This window comes from Hakea prostrata, chromosome 4 (assembly GCF_041222555.1).
Source record: "Hakea prostrata isolate BN-2017 chromosome 4, UWA_Hpros_2, whole genome shotgun sequence".
NCBI lineage: Eukaryota > Viridiplantae > Streptophyta > Magnoliopsida > Proteales > Proteaceae > Hakea > Hakea prostrata.
Genome location: NC_142603.1, coordinates 11,865,852 through 11,890,389, shown reverse-complemented (window position 1 = coordinate 11,890,389; position 24,538 = coordinate 11,865,852). Strand labels below are relative to the sequence as shown.

The window sequence follows — 24,538 nt, the reverse complement described above, 5'->3', positions numbered from 1 at the left end:
GGCCCAGGCCCAGGCCCAGCAGATTGTCTAGGATATTCACTGGCCTCTTCGTCATCAACAGGCAACAAATCTCTTCTCTCCAGATATTCTTTCTTTTTTTGTTTCCTCCAGATTTGATTCCTTGTAGATATACAAAAACTAGACCATTTAGCACATCGGCACTTGTGAATTGCAATCTGGTAAGACTGGCCCAACCTTGGGCTTTTCATTAGTGGGCTGGGCTGAGTTAAAGTGAAGGTTAGACTTGGGTTTTTTTGGGCTAAAATAATAAGCCCAACAAAACCCAATTGCGTCCACATCCGTGTGGGGAATATGGGATCTTACTTCAGTCCTGCGCATTAACTGTCAAGAGAAACACTCTGATCAGTCGGATCAAAATCTCAACCGAGATTTCGGATATAACGGACCGAAATCTTGCTTGACCGTAATGCACGACTGAAGCAATTTCGGGGAATACGGATGCTGTGAAAACCAATGTTGCGAAAACAAAAACTGAGAAATTCAAAAAGGGAAAAACCCTACATGGCTAATGAGTATTCTCTACATTGGTATCGTGCATATTGCTCCAGTTAGTTATTAGAAATTTAGAATACTATACCAATCGGACAAGAGAGAGAGATGTATGGAAATGAATCGAACAGTTAGACTTGCATTAATCTGTACATTTCGTTATCTTACAAAATTATAATACAGAGGATTGATTAAAAATACTGAAGAACCATCTAGGATGTTTGGTGGCATGAACCACCCCTTTTTATTGTACACAATTCTTTTCTCACCTTTAGCATCCTTTAGGAGAGAAAAAAATAATAACTTTGAAAACTAAAGCATATGTCAATCTAAAGCTTCTAACTGCCGGCAAAAAAGGTAGCCCTCTTACCAGTGGAAAACTCATTTAACATTGCATGGATTAACGACTAAAGGAAGAAAGAAACGAACTCTGTGATCCCCTTCTTGAATTAGGAGATGATTGTGACTTGAGCTCAGGCAATCTGATCTTTTCGCCTTTTACTCTCTTCTGCATTAAGAATCAAATCCTTTAGTTGACAATCATTTCAAGCTTTGAATGCCTATGTAGTTATGTGTTAGGAAACAGTCAAGAAGCAGATAGATCAATATCTCCATCTCTCTATACCTTGAACTTCAAATTGTCCAATTCTGTCTCCAACATAGTAATTCGATCTTTCAGCTGAGATAGTGCCTCTTCTGCTGCAGGAAGACTTACATCAGATACGGGTCTTGTTATTCCAGCAGCCTGCAATTGCAATTTAAAAAGAAACCATCTTAAGTATTTGATGTTGTAATGTTGCATTGATGAGTAGAAGATAATCAAGCAGCATCAAGATTTGCTCTTACCTTTAAAATACTGGTGCACAAACCCACTAGCTTCTCTGCTAATTGGAGCCTATCTTCTTCATTTTCCTGCATTGTGTCTGAAACGTTAGTTCAGCTTTGAGTAACAGATTGTACCAACAATCCTCTTTAGTACTACCATCAATTAGTTGTTCAGGCCAACCATCACAAAGTTACTGTCTCTTCAGTGAATACTAACCTTTAGTTTGTCATTTAGTCGTTGCTCCTCATCAAAACCAGTAAGATGGCTCCTCCCATTAGAAGCACGGTAACGGGCAAAGTCTTCCTTAAGATGTGATACAATATTCTCTGTTCGCCTCAACTTAGCACTTAAATCATCATTTTGAGTTTTCAATAAATTATTATCTTCCTGCATTGGTGAATCAGTTTCACATTAATTTGGAAAAAAAAAAAGGCTTACAAGTCTCAAAGCATGATGACAAATGTCACAGGTCAAATTTGACGGTATTGTCAGTTAATATTCGTCATATTCAGCCGTGCATCCATCTGGTTTGCAACTCATAGCAATCTAACTAAAATATAAGAGAGAAGCCCATTGCATTCCAGGCCAGCCAACTCAGTCTCTGAATAGATTTTAACTCTTAAGTCAACTGGAGATAAAAAATAAAAATTCATGCCTTGATCTTGGCATGGTGATGAATACGTTGCTTAAGATTTTGCTGTCCAGAAAGCTTTTTCACTTCCTCTTCAAGGTCCATCACATTTTTTTTATGATTTGCATTCTCCACCTACATGGTTTTGTAAGAGCGAGATTAGAGGAAGACAAATCTCCAACAGTGCAAGGCAAACAATAGGGCAATAAGTTGACTATTGAACCTTCAACATTTCATTTTCAGTTGTTAAAAATTGATCCCGCTGTCGAAGCTTTTCCAATTCAATGCGAACAGACACCAAATCAGCTTGTTTTTTGTTTATTTCTTCCAGCCATCTACAAAGAAATGATGGAACAGATTGGACAAGTTTAAAACGAATGAAAAGGCTGAGACTGACGCAAAAGTTACCTACCCTTGTCTCTCTTCAACAAACTCATTAAGCTGATGCTTTAGTTTGAGCACATCTTGCTCCTGCAAGAAGAATGAGTTTTCAGAAGAAAAAAAAATAATGACAACCAGGAAACAACCTTCCTAGTTTCACTGTTGAAGGAAGAAATTCAACCTTTACTTGAGATTCTTTGCCATGAAGCTGAACCTTCTCCGTTATCTTCAACACTTGCTGATTATCCATTATTGACTACCATTAACAAAAAGAAATGTGGTAAGCATAAATTTGAACATTAGGCAGGATGCAATTTGGTACAGGCCTCCATCTTTAAGTTGGATTAGTCCAATGCAAAATGTAGGCAGGAATAAACTTAGCTTAATCGTTTCAATGCAGTTTTATCAGACACAGACCAAGCACCCTGCCTGATCAGTATCTCAGATTGGTCGTTGTCTTGTTGGAGTTGCACCCCCCCCCGGCGGGGGTGAAACCATGAAATAGCAAACTATGAACTAAAAACTTGCTCATATCTGAGGATTCAGTGTCTTACAGCATAGTTTGTCATATCCAGCTTTACTCCCAGTAGATCTCGTATCACATCATGGGTCATGCTCTCTGCAGCAGCTAGCCTTGCATTCAACATGAATATCTGGACAGAGAGGGCGAGGGAATCCAATGCGAAACATGAAGCAGATACAGGCAAGATCAAAGAACAAACTATATTTAGTGCCAAATATAGTGTGTACCTCCTTTTGTCGGCTTACAGCTAATGCCTCAAGCTCTCCAATCCGATGTCTTCCTGCCGTCAGCTCCTCATCCTTCTCAGAGTTTATTTGCTGGGCCAAGCCCAAACCAATGCATTTAAAAGGGGAGCCAGAACCCCTAGATTTTGCTGCAGGTTTATCTGGTTTGTTTGATGATGAGTTTGTAACATAAGATGATGCGTTTTCAGGCCTGACTTGTTCAACCATGGCTTCCAATGCTTTGAACTAGTTTCCAGGGTCAAAGTCAGTTAAGATGCAGAAATAGAAGGAAAAAAGTTAAGAAAAATGTGACCTATGATCTGATGAAATGTAAGACAACAAACAAAAGACATCCCAAACATGGAAAAGCTGCTAATTTATTGATCTGTGACCTACTTTTTGCTTGTATTCTTGTGCCTGTGCCTCTGCATGCAAATTTAGCTCAGATAGATGTGCTCTGCACTGAGTAATCTGTTGGAGAAGATAAAAATGTGTACTTCAATATATTAGAACGTGGAGGCAAATTACAGATGCAATAATTAAAGGAAAGAGCAATAGGACATTTCACAACCATTTAATGCTCATGCCGCTAGCATTGTCATAACAGAACAAGAAAGGGAAAGAGGAGTACATTGCATACAGAAATAAGAAGCCACTAAAAGAAATATGCACAAAAATATCAGACCTCTGCTTCCCTCTCAGCCATATCCTTCTCAAGAATCTGTATCTGCTTTTGGGCTTCTAGCAAGTCAGTCTCTTTCTCTTCCAGTTGCCTGTGGGAAAAGAATGGATGTTAGTAACTCAATGCAAATAAAAAGTAATACAGTTTATTTATAAAAGACAAGACAGACAACTGCAGATGGTCACCAGACCTTCGGAGGTCAGCATCACCCCTTTCAAGGCCTTGGGTTTCTGAATCCATGACAACATCAGAAGTATGCATTAAAAACATCTGATGCTTTACAGACTGAAGCTCCATTTCAAGCTCCTCTCTCTGCAAACGCTGTCTTTCAGCCTCCCCTTTGACAATTTCCACCTAGAAAAGCAGAAGTCCAAGGTATAAAAGAACAATGCATAAACACACACACACACACACACACACACACACAGATATATATATATATGTATGTATATCTGACTTGATTTTTAAAAAAAAGGTGGGGGGAGCTTCAAAGTTCACCTTGTTTTCCAATGCATTTACTGTACGTTCTAGTTCTTCTACAGACATCTCAAGGAGCTTAACTTCCTGCTCCTTATTTTCTGCATAAACCTTTCTTGACTCTGCCATCTGCAATTTGGAAGAATAATCAGGAATCAAAGAAAAGCAAAAATGACAGAGGTAAACAAAGCACTGGGATATAAATCAGCACAAACCTGTTGAGCTTCTATTGCAATAGCTTGATTTTCTTCAGCTAGGACCTCTGTATTTTCCAGATTTTCTTTCAATACAAGTAACTCATACTGGAGGTTATCCTTCTCATTCATAACCGTATTCAAATCATTCTTCAAGCTATCAATGAAATAGTTCATCTGGCAAAGGGCATTACTCAATCCAAGGATTTCCTCCTCAAACCTTTCATTCACCCTCCTTCTTTCCATTAATTCCTCTTCAATGGAAGTTTTTGCAGCTAAAATATCTTCCATGTTAACTCTCAGGTCATGGTATTGTTGTGAAAGCAGTTTTAGCGACTCTTGCTCCTCTGAAATACTCGATTCGAGAGCAGAAATAGAGTTTATTTTTTCTTGTAATTGAGCTTCAAGTAATTGGCCATTAGCTACCGCTTCATCAAGCTCATGTGATTTTACTGCAAGCTCATCCTCTAAGGAATCCAGGGCAACCATCATTTCCTCAACTTCATCTTTATGGTCCTTGGCTTTAGATGCTGACTCCTGCAACAAGCTCAGATCAAATGACAAACCTTTCACAACCTCATCTTTACGCAACAACTCAGCCTTGAGGGATGCATTTTCAGAAATCAGCTCTTCAGCTAAGTGCTCCAAGCACACAGATTCTGCTATAAATGTGGATGCGCATTCTTCATCTCCACAAATTTCCCGTAAAATATTATCCAACATTGCAATACCTTTTTCCTCTAATACCTGAAATACTCTCTCCCTTGACTTATCTAAAGCTTCAATTGAATCAATACAGATTTTAGCATTCAACTGTAGCAAAGACTGCAAGTCATCCCTGTTTTTTCCAACAGACATAAGTTCAGCTCTCAAAGAACAGTTTTCTTCTTTCAAGTCATTTGTTCTTCTAATCTGAGTCTCTAAATCCTGGCTTCCCAAATTAAGCTTCTCCGCTGTGATAGATTGCAAATGTTGGACCTCTGCCAGGTCTACATGTCTCGCTTCTAGATCAAGTTGAAGTCTGGAAATGGAAGTCTCTAGGGAGTGGATCTTCTCATGCAGACAACATTCTTCCTGATCTTTGAGGAACAAAGATGATTGAAATGCAGTTTCTTTCTCCTCTAGATCTTTGAGGACTCTGCAATGATCTGCCTTCCGCTTGATTACCTCCATTTCCAGCAACCCTTTTTCCTCTTCCATGGATCTCATTTTGCTAAGTTCTGCATCTTTCAAATCCAAGTCAGTTTGAAGTCTGGAAATCACTGCTTCGAGCAAGCATGCATCATTCTGCAACTTCTGGTTTGTTAGATCAAGGAGAGCAACACTATCAGAGGAAGATCTCACAGTCATTTCCTTCATTCCTAAATCATGAAGAAGTCTGTCTCTTTCAGCCTCGAGTTCTTGAACCCGTACTGCTAATCTTTCCTTCATTTCGCCGATTCCACCAAGTTCGTCTTTGAGTTTGTCATTTAAGCTTGTAGCTTCCTTCAATGATTGAATATCTAGCTCAAGAGACTTGTTGATTGTATCCATCTCTGTGATTTTTAAGCAACTTTGGCTCAACTTCATTGATAAGTCCAATCTATCAGAATTAGCTTCTTTAATTTCTTCCTTTGCAAGGCTAATCTCAACCTCCATTTCTGACAATACTTGCATTTCCATTTCTGCATCTACCATATAAAATATCATTTCTTTCTTTATATTCTCAAGTAGTGCAGTGAGTGCATATTTATCTCTATCAAGTTCAGCTTTCCTCATACCCATAAGCTTCAACTCTGATGCCAAGACTAGTGATTGAATGTCTTTGGCAGTTGAACCAAGCATAAAAAAGTCAACCTGAGAATTCATTTCATCCTCTTTATCTTTGATCACTTTCTCCTGATCTAAAATTGCTGTAAAAGCATTTGCATTGCTAAGGTCCAATTCTTTAATTAACTTGTTTAGTTCCGACCCTATTGAATTTGACCTAGCCAACATTGACTCTTCTTGGAGCTGTAAATCCAAGATCTTTTTCTCAAAAGAGTGCATCTTGGCACTTAGCTTTCCAGTTTCATCTTCTTTCCTTGTGATGCGATCAAAACTGTTTTTAATGTCAACCAGTAGTTTCCCCTTGAGGACTCTGCATATCTGAAGTTCTCTTTCTGATTTCAAATTGTGGTCCCTCAAATTAGCTATGACGAATGTTGACTCACACAGCCCATGATTAAGCAAACGGTTTTCGGCATTCAGTCCAGTCACTGTCTCCAGTAGAATCCCCATGTGACAAAGGTGTAGCACTGACACTGCACAATCTTTCACAATAATCTCAGACCAGACATCCTCCAACCATGACCTCATTAATTTTATCAAACATAGAAGCTGAGCCTTGAAATACTGAAAATCACAAAAAACTGACCCAAATTCTTCCCTGAAAGAACTCAAAATTTGTCTGATGATATCTTCCAGTGCCAAAACTTCACTCTTTGTTTCACTCAAACTTGAACTGAATTGCTTTTCTAGGTTATCATACTGCAAATCCTTCAAGTTATTAGAATGCTGCAAGTTCCAAACCTCAGTGGCTAGGAATTCCTTTTCATTAGCTAATACTTCTCTCTTTCTTTTGAGCCTTTCTATTTCAAGCTTTGTGTTGTCATTTGCCGCCACCAGTGCATTCACCATTACATCTGCTTCTCTCATTGTTTCTTGAGCTTCTTCAAACTTGGCAAGCAGACAAGAAGCCTCAGCTGTTTTTTGCTCTGCAACCACCATTGCATTGCAGAGTTCAAGCTCGAGCACCTGTAGAGAACCATTAGAAAAAGGTCAAGTGCAATTAAGGAGAAGTCCAGTGTAAATTTTCAGGTGACTTATCCTACTTGAGAGATCTATCTGTCTCACAGAAAATCAGCTTATCAAAGTTGCCCAATCATTATATTCTCTTGGAGAAGTAAGACATAATATCCAGGAGAAGTCCATGGATCAAGGCAACCATGGCATCAAGGGTCTTCCTAAGCTTCTTGGCAATGGGACAGACGTAAGACATCACCATGGCTTGCATTCTGCAGTTCTCTCTTTAACATAATCCTTGTATTTGGTACAAACATCATATTAACATTTTTACAATTCTACCTATATGTTAAAAAAAAATATTAATGAATCAGTCCAATGCAATATATCTTCATTAAAAGGAAACAAATAAACAAACTATGTTTGTCATACTATCATAGCAATATATATAGCATACGAATATGTTGATCTCCAAAAAGTTATGACTGGTCAACATTTTTTTTATTTTGCCATGATTTTTTTGTATTAGATAGAGCACAAAACAAGCTATCCAACAATCCAAGATTTCTTATTTCTGATTTATGTTGAATAAGTTGTGTTCTAGTCAAACCTTGTATGGTTTGTGCAAATGATGTTAATATCGCTCTAAACAAACAAATAAAAGTTTTAAGGAATAATTACTATTGTCCCCCTGTATTGTTGCTTAATTACTACTTTATCCCCTATACTTTCTGAGATTACTGATCCAACCTTACACTTTTCCAGTAATTACTGATGCCCCCTTACCATTAAGTTCCATTAGTTAAGTGATGATGTGGCATCTTTGATTTATCTAAAAATTCAAAAATAACCCTAAGATTTTACTTACTTACATTTTATATTAAATTATATTACTATTCTTAGTAATTAGGAAAAAAATTACCATAATTAAACAATCTTATTCTCTAATCAAAATAAAGAGAGCAAAGAAAGAAAAAAAGATCTCGTTTTCAAAATATAAGGAAATTAAAAAAAATGATAATTCCTTATATTTTACCTTATTTATTTACTTTTTAATTTGACATTATCAAATTTTAGAAAGTTCTTCCTTCCAATCGGTTTTTATTTATTTACTTTCTAATTTGACATTATCAAATTTAGGAAGTTCTTATTATTGATAGTTTTTTTTTTTTTTTTTTTTTTTGGTGTGTGTGTGAATCCAAAATGATAAGAATACAAGTGTAAAATTGGAACTTCATAGTTCATATTAGTTTTTTTTTCTTTTTCCTAAATGAGGAAAATAGGGTCCTTTTGGCTTCTTAATTCTAGAAGGGCAAAATAGATATTAAACATTCAACCATAATTGTCTCTTAACACCATTAGAACTAAGGGGACAACAGTAATTTCATAGAGAATAGGGTCCTTTTAGTAATTAAGTAATGGTACAGGGAGGCAAAAGTAATTATCAAAAGTTTTAAATATGAAAACAAATAATTTTTTTACCACTAGTGGCTTTTGAAATATTTTCCTTATATTATGGAATTCTTAGATTTGAGAAAACCCCACCATTAGAAAGTTGAAATTTCGCCTTCTTGTGCAAATCTAGTTTTTTAACTTGAATTAGGGAGTTGACATTTTCTTACTTATGGAATTTTGTTTTCAACTCTTTGTATTGAATTTGAATAAGGGTACTATTTGCTTATTCACAAGTAAATCTTAAGGGGGGGAAATTAATTAAATGATATTAGGCATAAACAAGGGCCAACATAGGTTTCAATAAAGCAACTAACTGCCCTGCCCTCAGAAAAATGTCTTGCAATAAAGCGACCAACTGCCCAGCCACCATGGAATGAGATCAAGTGGAATTTTGTGGTTGGCATATGATACTGGTAGCTACATGACCACACAATGTCCACCGTAGACAAACATGGACTTGACAATAGCTAGATACATCAACATAATGTGTGTGTGTGTGTGTACATACATACATACATACATACATATATATATATATATATATATATATATATATATATATATATATATATATATATATATATATATATATATTAGATACATCAACATAATGTGTGTGTGTATTTATATATATATATTAGATACATCAACATAATATGTATATATATACTAGATACATCAACATAATGTGTGTGTGTGTGTTTGTGTGTATATATATATATATATGGGAAAAGTATTATATGAAGGTCCACACCTGTTTTGTTCCATGCCAACAATTGCCAGCTTCTTGTGCAATTTCTTCAACTCTCTGCAATTTATTGTTCAATGCTCTGAGTTTGAAATCATATTCTTTTTCCATGTTACTTATCCCTGTTCGCAGTGCAAACACCTGAGCTTTAAGAGATTCAATGCTTTTTTGACCCTCTCTTTCAGACTTCCTAATCTCCTCCTTCTCATTAGTTAGTTTGGCCATCTGAGCCTGAACATCCTTTAAGCTGATCAGTGCAGACTCTAGTTCTTTTCGCAGAAGAACTATGGTCAACTCTCTGCCACAGACATCTACAGAAGTCCTTTCAGACATTGAATATTCCAGTTCACGTGAGCACCCATTGACATTGCTGCATAGTTTGAAAGAACTCCCTGGAATATCTTTTTCCACAGCATCAACTTGTGACCCTTGGATGCTGTTACTTTGAAGTGTTTCGGTTTCAGTCTGCAATGTCAACATAAAATGGTCTCAGTTAGATCAGAAAATTAAATGGATCAGGTGGCTTCAATGTCTATCAAAAGCAAAGAGTTATTAGCTTACCCATCCCTCATGACTTCCTTCTGCAGATTTATTTTCATTCTTTCCTGGAATATGTATTTTCTCAGGCCCTCTCAACTGCTCTGTGTATTCATCCATGCATGAATTGAGTGTCGAAATACCCATTTTGAACTCTTTTAGATCCTCCTTAATTTTCAAAATATCATCTTTCTCAAATTCTTCCATCTTCTGCACCAAACTACGAAAATGCTCCTTCTCCTCAAAAAGTTGGGTTCTGAGTGTATTACAGTTTTGCTTGGATGATTCTACCTCCATTCTCAGGTATTGAATCTGTTTTTCTGCTTCTGCAATCACAGCAGCCTGATCACCCAAACGAGAATCCTTCTCCAAATTCAAATCCATGGAATCAATAAGCTGGATATCTTTGCATTTCATTGCACTGAGGTAATCAGAGTTTATCTCAGAGAACCTCTTTACAATCACAAAAGCAACCATAGCACAAAGCTCAGCCTTTATAATCCGATCTCGTCCCAGCTTATTCCTTTTCTTTAGCTCCAGTAAAGCAGCATTTTTCTCATTCAGCTCTGACATCAGCAGGCCAATCTCGTTATCCTTGTCATTTCTTTCCTGCTGTTGTCCTTCAGTTATAGCCAATGCAGCCCCTCTGAGGGACCTCAGCTTCCATTCCACATCACTTTTAATATTGTTTGCTTCCTCCAGACACCTTTGAAGTTGTTCAATCAAAGAATCTTTCTCAGCAATGCTCCTTATCATCCACCCTACCTGCTCACCAGTCCAAGTTCTCTGAGGTAGAGAACTTGATATTAAGCCAAGCTGATCAGAGGCTTCATCAAGTGCCTCATGCCCATCACCAAGAGATTCTTCAATCTCACAGCCCAATCTTTCCCAGTCTTCACTTAATGCTTTTATTTCAATATCTTTCTGCTTAAGTACTTTGCCTAGCCTTTCATTTTCCTGGGTCATCAAATGTAGACTTTCCTGCAGCACCGTCAATTCAGTCTCCAAATGCATTAAACTTTGTTTGCTCTGCATCTCTTTGGCATTAGCATCCTCTACTTGCTGCTGAAGATTTGTAAGCTCTTCCTGCAGACAAACAATAACCTCAGCAGTTTCAGCTTCTACCTGGCGACGAACTTCATCCATTTCCTGTTCATTGGATGTCTGAAATGCCTGATCACTTTGGTACCACATATTTAATCTCTTGGCCTTTTCAAGAGAATCTTGCATCCTCTTAAAATTTTCCTGTAAGTGGGAACTCTCATTTTTGCGGTCCATAGTTGAATGATCTCTTGTTTCTTGACCACGAAATCGTTCGTTTAAAATGGTGATTTCCTGCTCTCGTTTACTTAGAAGCTCAAAATTGTTTCTGTCCCTAAGATCCTCCAATTCATTTATTGATAAAATATTCTGAGATTCAAGAGCTTCAATTAAATTCTTTGCATCTTCCAATTCAACCTTTGCATCTTCAAATTGTTTGCTGATCTGCAAACAGCTCTCTTTTGCCAACTCAAGATCTCTACCCAAGCACAAGGCCCTTTCCTCAACCTCACAACGAGATGATCTTTCTTCCTGGAGTATAATCTTTAGTATATCCAACTCGAGCTGCAAATTCATGGTTTCCTCTGTGTGCTTTAATAGTATTTCATGCTTCCATTTCTCTTTTTCAACTTCAAGCAAGTGACTCTGATTTGGTTGAGATTCCACGAAGGACTCCTGAAACATTGGTAACAAACTGTTTAACAACTTGTATGTTTCATGGAATATATCTAACACCACAAACACTCCAAGGTACTAGCAGGTCTATGCATTAACCTTCAACCAAACTAAAACATTGTAAAATTGGTACTTTTCAGTCAGAGAACTTGACACAGTCATCCTTCAGTGAAATTGAAATGGAAAGCATACATTACTATCACTCACCTTCTGCAGATTAACATTGGCATCTGTATCAGGGGGTGCAGGTTTGAGGGTCTTAAACTGAGAACGCAGATCATCTACCTCTCTGCGGAGAACAATGAGGAAAAAATAACGACACATAATTAAATACTGCTGCAAATTTTAATTTTCCTATGTGAAGTACACAGTTACACATATATCAGTTACATAAAAAGACATTTATGACCAAGTATGTTCTGCCAAACTAAAAGCACTGCAGTGACTCAAAAGGGAAATAATGCATGAAGCCGTACAAGGTCAAACTTTAGAAAATGAAACATTCATGTAAACCAGTTTTAAAAGACCAAAACCTAAAGATCAGAGGACCCAGATTAGAATTACCTCATGAGTTTTGAATTGATTTCCATGCAAGATTTTAGGTTTTTCCTGCAGTCTTCTAACTCCTTTTGAGTTGTTTCCAACTGTAACAAAGAAAAATAATTCAGGCTTCTAAGGCACTTATCAAAAAATAAGATGATAAATCACATTGCCAATATGTTGGAAATTTGCAACCTCCAAATGGAATGAGTCATCTTCTCTTCTAACAATTCCATCTTCCTGTGCCCACAGAACATTTGTCAAGACAAGGGATAAGAAAAGAGTGAGATGAGTAAAACTCAATGATCTGATGCAGCATAAGTATAGGAACATGAAACAACCAACCTGAATTAACATACTCGAATCTTGGTCTTGCCTCACAATTTTCCCGTCTAGGAACTGAATTGTCTGTAAAATAGAACCTCATTAACCATACATGTTACAAACTAAGTTACATAACTAAATAATCATAATTTTCTCTTATATAACAAAGACCTGATCCCTTAGCTCAGATATTTCTGCCAGAAGGAGTTCTCTCTCTCCTTCTTCATAGAAGTCCTGATACCTATAGGTAGAAAATGGAAAGAATATAAGCACAGTAATTCAGCCGTGCATTGTGGTGCTAATAACATTGAGTGGTATAACCTTCTAAGTTGATCTAAAAGCCTGATATTCTCCCTTGCGAAGCGAGTTACTTCTGGGTTCCTATCAATTGCAGCTTGAAGCAACTCAATCTCCTTTGCTAATGCTAGATTTTCTTCCAGTAGATATGTATCACAAGGCGTTAAACCTCCAATCAGTGATTCCATTCCGCGGATTTTATCCTCTCGGAATTTTAGCATCATTTTAGTGCGAAGGGTGTCATCTTCCCTTTGGCGAACCTGAGAATCAATGGTGATCCACAATAAGCCACAAATTACTGAGAGAATAAAGGCAATGAGGTCTAGTAACACTCTGAAAGAAGATTTACCAAACGGTTCAGCTGTTCAATTTCAGCTTCAAGTTGCTTAATTGAAGTGTCTGCCATCTTTTCTCTTCTTAAGGCACCAGCAAGAATTCTTTCCAAAGATTTCAACTGATGTATAAACAAACAACCACTAATGTTTAGAGCATCACAAAACTAAAATAATGCATGGAAATTTTGTGCCCTTAAACTGAGGGGTGCCAACCCCATTTAGTTGGGAAAAGGCTTTGTGCAGTTGTCGTAAGAAAACTAAGGGGTTCAGGAACATCTTAGTTATGTCAACTGAGATCTACAAGGCAAATCCTGGAAAACGAGACTCAAAGAGCATGCAGTTACAGAATATCTTATTGATAGAAGAATGAATAAACTTTGTGATGCACTATGCACCAAATAAAGTGGTAGAGGGTTTGAAATGGCTATAAACTAGATGTTAGAATGGGTTTCAAACAAGATGCAATACAAAAGGCACATAGTAGGTTGACCAACAGCTACTTTCATGTGATCTGCAGAAAAAACATACTCTAGTTGAAATCCTTACTGTAAGTTATAATGAAAGAAAGAAGAAGAAAAAGAAGAATGATAATCGATGTATATGTGTAACCTTGGGAGACACTAAGAGAATAAATCATAATACCTAATTGATTGCACAACACTAAACAATCCATTTTAACGCTAAGAATCTTCTACAAACTGCAAAAGTCTATCTAAACTGAATCCAGTAAAAGAATAACCACCTGTTTTGTGGACACTCTCACAGTACCCAACGGTGTAGATCCATGAAAATCTCCGGCTTTCTGATGAACTAATTCAGATATCCTTTCCACAGATGTGTTGTCATGTCCTTCCCCATCAGTATCCACAAGCATTGTTGAACCAAATGAAAGAACTCGAGAGACATTCTGACGCTTAAGAAGAAAAAGTTCATCCTGTTCCATAAATCTCTAATTAGATTCCAACTTGAAATGCCATAGGGGGTCTTTTCTACTGATGGAGATATGAAGCTAAAATACCATACAACCTTTAAAACCTGTATCTGGTGTTGCAATGCAAGCACATCTCCTGAAGAATCTTCATTCACAAAGGCCTTGAATTTAAATAAAAGGAAATATATCAGCGATGACTGGTTGTTTCCTAAAGAAATCTAACACGGTATGGAGTATCACTTAGAAGTAAATAGTGTATACGTTGTTTTGCATAAGTTTTGCCCGCTGAGCAAACTTTAAAGTGCTTAGTGTTTCAGCTGCACAACTACGAAACACAGGTCAAACAGAATTAGTGCAGAGCACAAATTGAAATGAGAACAATTCAACCTTAAGAGCTGACCCTACCACATAGAAGGGCTGACATTAGCAATGATCATTGTTTTGGAGTTTCCACCAAGCGAGTCCTAGAAACATTTGATATGAAACTTAACATCAAAACTAGGCAAGCTAACATGAGAGCTGAGACTTTTAAACTGTTAACCTCACCTGAAGAAGAAAGGTTAGTCTTGAATCTCTGTAGGGAATATGCCGTTGTTTCCCTTGTGCGACATCCACTAAAACCATTATCACATGACTGTTGCAAAAAGATCAAGTTAATGAATAAGGGTTCTACACAATCATCTCTGTTAATAATTCCATCCATATTGAAATATAATTGATGCAAGTCGATATCAAATAAAATACCCAAGTGCAGATAATGATCTATTGATACTTGCAGCTTCCTTTAATCGTTCACCTTCAGCACCGGATGTTTTCTGCCTGTTATTGATTGTGACATGTTAGTGGGATTATCATCCAAGATGCAAATCATTATGTATTTCAAAGTTATAGGAGCCCAAAGTTACCTCTCTGAACCAGCAAGATCTACAAGGTTTAGCCTTGCAAATCGTAGATTAGTTGTGGAGTCATTTTCCCACATACTTTCAATCACGCACGTAAAGACACAATGTGATCGGCTGCTTTCTCTGTTCATGTTTGTGGCTGCAACTCTCCTATTTGCAGCACCCTATTTAAGAAAGTCACCAATCTAATTAATGAGGCAAAGGGCAAGAGGGAAGAGAGGAAAAGGTCCTTAGCCCTCTGGGATGATAACAAGTTGAAATCAATAGAGACAAGGAGTAAAGTTAGTTACCAGGCTAAGAAGCTTAAGAATATCAGCCACAGTCTGGACTTCAACTTCAGTAAGATTTTCAACATACACACCCTTTTTAATATCCTCTCGCAACTACAAAATTTTAAAGGACTGAATTACTAAATAATGATCCAACTCCCTAAAGTGACAAAATTACGATGAAAGAATGAGTTGCCAACTTACAAGCAAATTTGTGGATGATGGATCAAGAAGATCTGTAATTTGTTCATTGTAAATCTCTAAGAATGAGCACTTACAATGGTACTTTAACTTTTCATCCCTTCGGCTTTCCTCTTCCTGCAATTAGGATAATCAGTTGAAAATTGCAACTGGTTACTTTCTACAAATATTCTAAAGATGTAGAAACATGAAGTGTATAGAAGGAGAAAGTTACAGCTCTTATTCGTGCAAACAAGAACTCAAATATGCGTGGTGTCATTCCACGGTTTTCACTTGGCTTGACTTCCAAATCATCAATCTCACCGAGCATGGTATATGTCTTCCCACTTCCCGTCTACATGAGCACAGCATTGGAAAGCAACTAAATCAATGCCTTATATCACCAAGTATTTTATAAAGAAATCTGTGAATGCAATTCTGATACTTCAAGATTTAGCTCGATTTGATAAAATTAAACAATTACTTTTTAGTATCAAAAAACAAGGCAAATATTCCAGAAAAGATAACAACTTTCTCAATATTAGAGAGCCAATAAGTCAGTAATGAGAACCCCCTGCATTAGTTCCAAAGTTGCAGCAAAACTTAAATCCCAGAAAGATTACAACTTTGTATTGCCTTCCTCTAGACAATTTTATAAACCATGCAAAATGGACACAGCTTCACCCCATCTACCATGAATCTCCTAGTTGAAGCATAGAATATGACATTATTATATTCAAGACATTGTCCATCTTCTGAAGCTGGAAAAATTGTAAGAAGATGGGAGTCCAACCATTTTATCTGGTTCTGTTGAATCAGCACAATAAGTTTGTAGAACACTGTAGAAAATTACCAATAAACTGACTGTCATTGGAGTGATTTTTATATCATCACCCATGAGTCATGGTTCTTTTCACTAAAAACAGAGAGAATAATTCAAAGAAAAAAGTATAGATATTGAAAATCTAATGCAGCCTTCAATTATACTTAACTGGTTATCCTAGTACTAGCCACAAAGATGCAAGAAAGGTTCTTATCCTTGTATAGCTGTATATTTTTTGTGTAGCATATCTTTACTTGTGCAGATTTACCTAGTATAGGTCCATCTTGTGTATTAATAGTCCCTTTTGAAATAAATTAATACAGAATTTTACCAGTTTTCAAGGAAAGTTGGAAACAAAGCCAATCTCCAGGATATCTGGGCATCCCCCTCATTCTACAGATATACAACAATAATAAGCCTTGTCCCAACTAAATGGGGTCGGCTACATGGATTCTTGCCCTCCAATCAGTTCTGTTAGAGGCCATGCTAGATACAAGGCCTAAGCTATACATATCATTTCTCACCACTTCTCCTAAGGTTATCTTAGGTCTACCCCTAGCTCTTCTAGTTCCTTCAATATGGATTATATCACTTCTCCGTACAGGAGCATTTATAGGTCTCCGTTGAATCACCAATAAATTTCCCCTATTCCTAGTGAAATTTTGCCAACACATTGCATTTTTTTACCTATCAATTTTACTAGACAGTATTTGGGCTTTCTGTTGTTCAAAAGTTAAGTATGAATGCTGACTCTAAGGTTTCTCAAACTAACAGATGTGACAGGGAGTTGCTTTGGGAAGAGTCTCGGCTTATTACTCAGACCACTCTGGACCAAAAAAGAGGATGATGCTATGTTCTTAGTCAGTTAGCCACTAATATCAGATACAAATCCTCTTGCAAATTTTCTCATGGTCAATGATGTGAAGCAAGGCTGCTGTTCGTATGGTTTCTCACTGCAAGAAGCACAATCTTTGATTCTTTGTGTTTGCCATATGAAAGATGGTTATATCATGATTATCATCTTTGAGTGCCACTGAGAAATTTTAACTCTGGATGGTATCATTAAAGTAAAAAACTTATCAGGCTTCAGATACACCATCTCCTGGGAACCACCTAGCTGTGAGGGAACTACTATTTCTACTTCTGATGGCATGTCACTGTGTCAGATGAGGTCAGGCAATTAATCCAGATTATAGTAACCTCTGCTATTGCTTCTACAGATAGCAGAATTGGTTTGTCTGTTAAGATTTCCTTTTTTACCCCTTTTACTTTCTTGTGAAGAGGAGCAATGTTGGTGCTTGTGTTAGGATTTCTGCTTCTGCTGGTATGTTGAATGATGTCAGGCAATTAGTCTAGAGCATAGTGATCTCTGCATTTTCTTCAATTGGCTTGTCTAGTATGGTTTTATTTTTTGTATCCCTTCTACTCCTTGCAGATTTTTGATTTAGGTGCTTCTAATCATAGAACTGGTGTAATTTTATTCCACTTCTGTCTTTAAAACATACACTAATGGTTGACAGCCTACCAACTGTGATTGGTTAAACATTATTGGTGCCAACAATTTGTCCCTAACTATTTTCTCTTCTCATCCCTTCAGTTGACAAGCACCTTCTAATTCCAAAGCTTAATACTATAGATCAGAACCTGCATACTGGGAAAGTAATGGTGAAGAGGCACAAGACTGACCACTTTTTTTCTTTGACTTCTAACCACAAAAAAGTATGTCTTCACATTCCTCTTCCAGTTAATTTAGATACTCTTTTCTTGCTTCAACGTCTTCGGTTTTCTCTTCTAATATTTATGAACTCTTACAGCATCACCAGTAGGCAAATTAGGCAATTTATACCCTAACAAATTGACCAATTTATTTTGCAATGGTCACTTACAAAATTGAATTTCTTCTTTGAGATCCATGAAAAAATTGTAACTATGAAAGCACCCATTTGCCATTTTCTTCTCTCTTTATTGATACTACTTGCTTTGATATTGTTTACATTTTTTTTTTTTTTGGGGGCGGGGGGGTCAGTTTGCTGATTTTGTCTCAAATGGTACATCAATTACTTATTATTATTTCTTGATAATGCTACCTGAGATAAATCTAGTTCATGAGTAAAGGGTCTATAGTATTTTTGCAATTCTGAACAAGGTTCAAATAAAAGGTGTTGTACTGGCTTTAGTGCTGAATACACTACTAGCTTTTTCAGTATTTGGGAAAGGGTAACTTACCTCATAAATCATCTCTTTGGGTTCCTAAGAAGGATCTCAAAGTCCAAGACCAACCGCATGTAAACAAAGGATCGACAAGAGCAAGGCCAAATGAAGTAAAGGGCTTTCCCCCAGAGGGAGCAGGAAATAGCGCAAGTGAAATAGAGATGGTTGAGGTCTTCTATACCATGCCGGCAAAGAATGTTAAAGGGGCTAGTGGGGATATGGCAATGAATGAGAAAAGATAGGGTGGAAAAGCAAAGGTTGACAGATCTCAAAAAACAATCATGGAATGGTAGGGGATATAACCTTTGAACCAAATCAAACAGGACCAAGGGACAGGTTGGCCGAGGGTGTGGGCTAGGTTCCAACCAAAGAAGGTGGAGAAGTTTTAGAGGAGAAAGGGATCCAAATTGTGTAGTCATAGGGGAGGGAATGTTAGGGGGGAGGGAGGACCAAACCTGTGTGAGACTCTTGTGTGAAAAGCAGGGGTAGATGAGGAGCAATTAGAAATGAAAGCAGAGAGGATGGTAGATGTAGGAATACGGGGTTCATAGACCATGCAGGGCCCAAAGTGGTTGTAAAGAATGTCCATCGAATCCCAAGAGTCAAGCCAAAAGGAGACAACAAAGCCATTGGAGACTAGTGTAAAGATAGTAGAGAGGGCCAAGGATCTCAACTGGAGAAGCTTCCTCCAAGCCTAAGAAGGGCTGAAGGGAAGAGAAACCGTCCGAATAGATCTAGATTTGAGAAGATGGGAGTAAACCCAAATGGAGCCGTGCCTAGAGGAAACTTTATAAATGAGTTCTAATGAACTAGTAGTGTTGTAGTCCTAAATACGCCAAATATCCATCCGTCTTTCAGATTTCTATCAATAGACAGCCTTCTGATTAAGGGGGGTGAAGGAAGTGGGAAGTTTCCAAAGCTTTCCAAGGGAAGCTACAAAACAAGGCCTCCATGGCTCTCGTGGTGGTTGGGGTCTGAGAAGATGCCACACCAATAGAGGAGGAGGATTAGAGGGCCAAGCGAATGAGGACAGCTCTGCCAACAAAGGAAAAGAGCTTTCCTTTCCAGAGTCAGAGTTTTTACAAATGTGACCCAACATCGAGGGTGTAGTGGTGGTTGATAAGCCTACCAAGGATGCAAGGGAGTAGTCCCAAGTAGGTAACAAGGAAGGAACCCAAAGGGAAACAAGTGAGATGGAGGAGGGAGGCTTGGTGGAATCCAAAAAACCAACCAAGAAAAGGGAAGATTTCTCTAGGTTGATATAATGACTAGAGATGGACTCAGAGAGAGAGAGGGACAACAGAATGGTCAAGATGGAGGAGTGGAGGCCTTAGAAAAGATCATGACATCATCTAAAAAGGCAAGATGGGTGAGGTTGAGGGCTCTGCATTTAGGAATAAGGGAGATGAGGAACTAGTCTATATTGGATTGGATGATCCAAGAGAGACTTCTAAGGCGACAAGGAAGAGGAAGGGGAGAGAGGTCACCCTTGGTGATGCCAATGCAGGATCAAAAGAACTCAAAAGGGGAAGCATTGGTAGTGATGGAGGAGGGGGTCGAATGCAATTAATAAGGAAAGAGGAGGGAACCCCATGATAAAAAAAAACATCACTGATGAAGTCTTGACAGAGGAATTAAAGGCCTTGTGGAGGATGACCTTTAGAAGGTCCACAGGAGAGTGCGAAGAGCGCTCAAATCCACAGAAGATCTCCTGTACAGAAGAATGCTATTGGCAATGCTTTTACCAAAGATGAAGATAGTTTGGTTCTCACGGAGGTGAATAAAGAGAACATCATTGATGAAGTCCCACCAGAGGTGAATAGATCTCACCAATTTCCTAGACTTGTGTGTAACTAGGAGGAATTTGTGAATCGTCATTGTGAATAGTACATGTTAAGAGTAGCCATGTATAGTACTATGTGGGACCCACGTGTTGAACAAAATGGTAAAAGCATGCTAACACAAGAATCTATGTGGTTTGACTATGCCTACATCTACGAGGCAATTTGGACTTTTCACTATGAGAAAATAAAGAGAATAATTGAACAAAGCACAACAATTTGGATTCATACCTAAACCCCATCCCTATATCCTGAACCGATTACCTCTTGTACACCCTCTCCCACTTGCACTCATACCTCTAAAGAGAATACACCACAAAACTTTCACCTTGATTCACCTTCAAACTTGGATTTTTGGATCGCAACTTCTCAAGTAAATGGTGTGACAACGTATCCTATTTATAGGGAACGAGGGAGGGGATGCCTTGTAACATCCGCCCTCTAATACATGGACTTTCTTCATTTGTAGGTGGGTTCATGAGTTGGTGTTGTGCACTTGATAAGGAGAGCCACCCTTTATTTCTTATTTTCTCATTTGTCAACATTCATCTCTTTCTCTCACTTTTCTCTTCACATCTCATTCTTCTCTTTCTCATTCTTTAATTTATTTTCTCTCTCTTCTAGTTTCTTCATCTCATTTATTCAATTTGCTACTTCCCAACTAATACTCACCATTTTTATTTTTATTTTTATAGGTAGAGTCTACAAGTGAGAATTGTAAGACTTCTATACATAAGAGAAGATATGTTAGGTGTGGACCCTCCATGTGAGGAGAACCAACCCAACATGTAGTAACTATTGCGCCACTAGACTTTTCCCAAATTTTAAGAGGATATTATGTCTCAAGCCTATGGTAGTGACTGTCATGCAGTAGCCCAAAAAGTCAGCTCACAGGCTCAAACTCAAAGTTGGAGGGGGGGGGAGAAATAACCAGCCATTAAAAAAATAATAATAATGAACATATGGCTAAAGTATCATAATCTTTATGGAATAAAGTGACCTAACTGTTTTGACATTCAGCACGTCAAAAGAATTGGATTCCTAACTAATGCTCGAGGGAAGTATACAGCTTCTTAAAGAAATACCTGGCCATAAGCAAACATACAGCTATTGTAACCCGAAAGACAATTCTCAACCATTGGCAGGCCCGCAACTCTAAATAGCATTTCCTGCATTAAGTCCAATTTTCAAGTGGATGTTGACAAAACTAAATTTCTGTTGGATCCTATAATTTCTTTTTCTTGGAAACTGGAGAGTGGGGGTGGGTGCTTAAGTTGTAAAAATACCTGACTGACTGATTCACAAGCTACGTGATCAAATTTGAATCGAATTTCTGGCTGTCCAATCCAAGTGATGCTCTGAGTGCTCTCTTGCTTCAAGCACCGGAGGCAACTATGTGAACTCAGCTCGGTATTATTGAGAGGGCGAATGCGTATTAAAACCTAGAAAAAATGCAAGAATAGTAAAAGTAGTATATGAGTGAAGCTTCAAGATGAATCAATCCATAGAGTATTAAACCCCAGAAATGTGCAGCAATAAATCAGTTTGAAGGAGGACCCTTGAACAACTTATCTAAATATATCTTACTTGTACATTGTGATCCATCCAGAATGATGGATCCTCTTTAAGCTCGAAGTGAGGTACTTCACGTGTATTAACAACTGTAGATGGAATAGAAGGGACTGGAAACCCTTTAGACAGTGCAGAGAAGTTCCCCGCACGAACTCCCATGGCCGCATGAGGGCGAGAACCACTTAAGGGAGCAAATGCTGGATGTGACGGTTTGCTGACACTCCTGGTTGGTGTGGTCTGGGTCGAATTGCACTCAGAATTTGTTGATGTAGTTCTCCCTGTAGTTCGAATTGAACGTGGGGTCATGTTAATGCCACCCACACGGTACGACGGTGGCACGTGATTCTGAGCATTGCCCACATCAATCCTCCCCTCCTCACGAGTTTCATGGTCAATCGAATTAGCATCGGTCTTCTGTGCCCAGCCAAACCTATACTTTGAGGAATGCCCTACCCCCTGTTTTTCTGGAGTTCGAAGAAGCGATGCTGAATCATATCCTTTCCCTTTGACCTTCGAAGGGGTTCTATCAAGCTTACTTACACTTGCTTCTTGTTCTGTTGCAGTTCTGGGTTTCTGAATAAGCTCCTGGATCGAATTTAGTGGAGCCCTTGTGGAATTGATGCCCGTACGATTCAAGGATGAATCTTCCGGGTTTACAGGCACATTTTCAATCTCCTCCGTGGCAAGATTCTTTCCCGAATTTTGGCGAAATAGTTTCAAATCCCTCATTATTCTGACAAACAATTTCAGAAACTAAACTATCATAGAGAAGAAGCAAAATGCAGGTGAAAGTACTGTACATGCTCAATACAAAAGAAAATTTCCTTTTTTTCCCCAATATGAGAACAAAAATAAAAATTAAAGAAGAACCTGAAAGAGGAAGCGAGGAACAATATCTGAAGGTTGCGAATTCCTGAAATCGCTCAGAAACCAGAATAAATTGACAGGTAAGTCTTGGTGAGGTAGCGCAGAAACCTTAAGATCCGGCTCCGGATGTCAAAGCTAGATCTGTGATGAAACGTGAGTTCTCTTTCACTTACCTCTTCGATGCCCTCACTCTCCAGCTTCAGTAACTCTCGTCTCGCCGAGCTGGTGATGAACCTTCCATCAGCTTTTCATTTCGAATTTGAAATTGGCCTTTTAGGATTTATCCCTGCGAAATGAATAAACGAACGGCCCAGAATTCGAAACCGTTTGAAAATCAAGGGCATCGAAGATCTCGCCGCGCATTTCTAATTGAATTCGAAGGGCATTCTTGGAATTTAAAAAAATGGGGATAGATACTAGTATTAGATACACACCTTTTTTTCAAATTTGGTCCCCCTTTGATGTGGTAAAAAATGCTGACTCAGCTTTCAATATACGAATTCAAAACTACTGCAAAAATGAAAGGAAAAAGTATTCTAATTGGTTGAGAGAGGATGAAAGACAATAACGAAGCTTCTCCAGGTCAGGAGGCATTGAAAACTTCAAAGGTTATTTCCTGCACATCAACCCTCATTGCTAAAGGTTCACCTATAGACTTCTTCAAACCATCAGGAATGAAGGCAAAAATCTAGCACATTTCAATAAATGTTAAATGTTAATATTGTTGCAGACTCGTTGGCTATTGAATAGCCATTCCTTGTCAAAGCTCCTAGCTTCAACAAATTTTCTTTGCATTTAAGGATGAGTAAGGACAATCTAATCATCTGTCAAACGGTTATATTGTTTCTTGACCCAGAAAACGGTTATATAGTTTGAAGCCTACGTTCGTATCTGGTTTCATTTTTGGTAAGCCGTTCGTCTCCAGTTCGAAATTTTGAATTTTCTCAAGATTGAGTATACTCATCATTAACTGATTATAAAAAAAAAAAGTTTATTACCTTTTTCATAGGACGACATTACCCCTACCGGAGAACATAAATTCACGAATTCTGTGAAGTTTCCAATCCCACGTTCTCCTTGCGAGTAAGGGCAGACAAGAAAAGTGAACTCAACAAGATTCCAACGGTTCACTTTTTTTTTTTTAATTCAAAATTCTAACGGTGCATTTGACAAAAGGACGATCATGTTGTACGTAGAGATAGAAAAACCAAGAAGGTCACAAGTTCTTTCATCCTTATACACTTTTCCCCATCCCCTTTTCGTCTTCACCATTGGCAACATTATTTATGTAATCGAGAATTTGTGGTATCTTCAGATCATCAAGCTCTTAGGTATTTGAATTCGCAGAATAAATTGAATCCAGAACATGTAAAGTGGATTTCATTCATTCATGGGTTTGCATTCTCATTGAAACAAGGGCGGACCCACTAAGGGGCGAGGGGGGCCATGGGCCCCTGGATTTAGAATTTTTTTTAATAATTCCATTAGTTTTTCACATTTTATATTAATTTTCTTTTATTTTTTCAGTTTTTTTTCTTTTCTCACATGTGAAATGTCACTATTTGGCCGAAGGCCCCCCTTAATATTGAAAACAATTTTTAAAGGTAAAATAATGGGTATAACTGTCATCCTAGTTAAAACTAACTCTTCAATCCCTATTTATTCTCTTTTCTTTCTATAAACGTGAGTTAAAAGAAAACTTTGAAAAAAATATTATTAGAAATTCAAAATGTCATTCTTAATTATAAACTAACTCCCCAATCCCTATTTATTCTCTTA

General features: G+C 37.8%; 1 protein-coding gene across 2 annotated transcripts; it reads right to left on the bottom strand.

Moving 5' to 3' along the window:
• Nucleotides 1-219: 219 nt before the first annotated feature.
• POK2 (phragmoplast orienting kinesin 2) lies at nucleotides 220-23,067 on the bottom strand. Of its 2 annotated transcripts, XM_089152242.1 has the most exons (39): nucleotides 22,933-23,067; nucleotides 22,763-22,805; nucleotides 21,908-22,625; nucleotides 21,607-21,762; nucleotides 21,406-21,489; nucleotides 15,681-15,800; nucleotides 15,470-15,583; nucleotides 15,287-15,379; nucleotides 15,000-15,160; nucleotides 14,839-14,913; nucleotides 14,641-14,728; nucleotides 14,500-14,558; nucleotides 14,356-14,419; nucleotides 14,190-14,255; nucleotides 13,906-14,097; nucleotides 13,178-13,282; nucleotides 12,853-13,088; nucleotides 12,703-12,772; nucleotides 12,553-12,615; nucleotides 12,403-12,447; nucleotides 12,232-12,311; nucleotides 11,875-11,956; nucleotides 9,976-11,667; nucleotides 9,421-9,879; nucleotides 4,470-7,223; nucleotides 4,276-4,383; nucleotides 3,968-4,131; nucleotides 3,781-3,868; nucleotides 3,492-3,566; nucleotides 3,099-3,341; nucleotides 2,903-3,001; nucleotides 2,530-2,604; nucleotides 2,380-2,438; nucleotides 2,191-2,302; nucleotides 1,992-2,102; nucleotides 1,553-1,723; nucleotides 1,357-1,422; nucleotides 1,136-1,255; nucleotides 220-1,018 (listed from the first exon to the last, which is right to left on the bottom strand). In XM_089152242.1, the coding sequence occupies exons 3-39, from the start codon at nucleotides 22,619-22,621 to the stop codon at nucleotides 911-913; spliced, it is 9,171 nt and encodes a 3,056-aa protein (XP_089008368.1). In that variant the 5' UTR covers nucleotides 22,622-22,625; nucleotides 22,763-22,805; nucleotides 22,933-23,067; the 3' UTR covers nucleotides 220-910. The 2 variants fall into 2 exon arrangements, with proteins under 2 accessions (XP_089008368.1, XP_089008367.1); XM_089152241.1 differs by having other exon boundaries at nucleotides 22,763-23,067.
• Between the last annotated feature and the right edge of the window lie 1,471 nt (nucleotides 23,068-24,538).

Bases quoted from the DNA above. Each gene is read 5' to 3' on its own strand.
- POK2 (XM_089152241.1), bottom strand. From the start codon at position 22,621: ATGAGGGATTTGAAACTATTTCGCCAAAATTCGGGAAAGAATCTTGCC. The intron at 15,801-21,405 runs GTATTTCTTTAA...GTGCTCATGTAG, and splicing joins GTATGTTTGCTTATGGCCAG to ACGGGAAGTGGGAAGACATA. The intron at 14,256-14,355 runs GTATACACTATT...TTTAAATTCAAG, and splicing joins CAAAACTTATGCAAAACAAC to GCCTTTGTGAATGAAGATTC.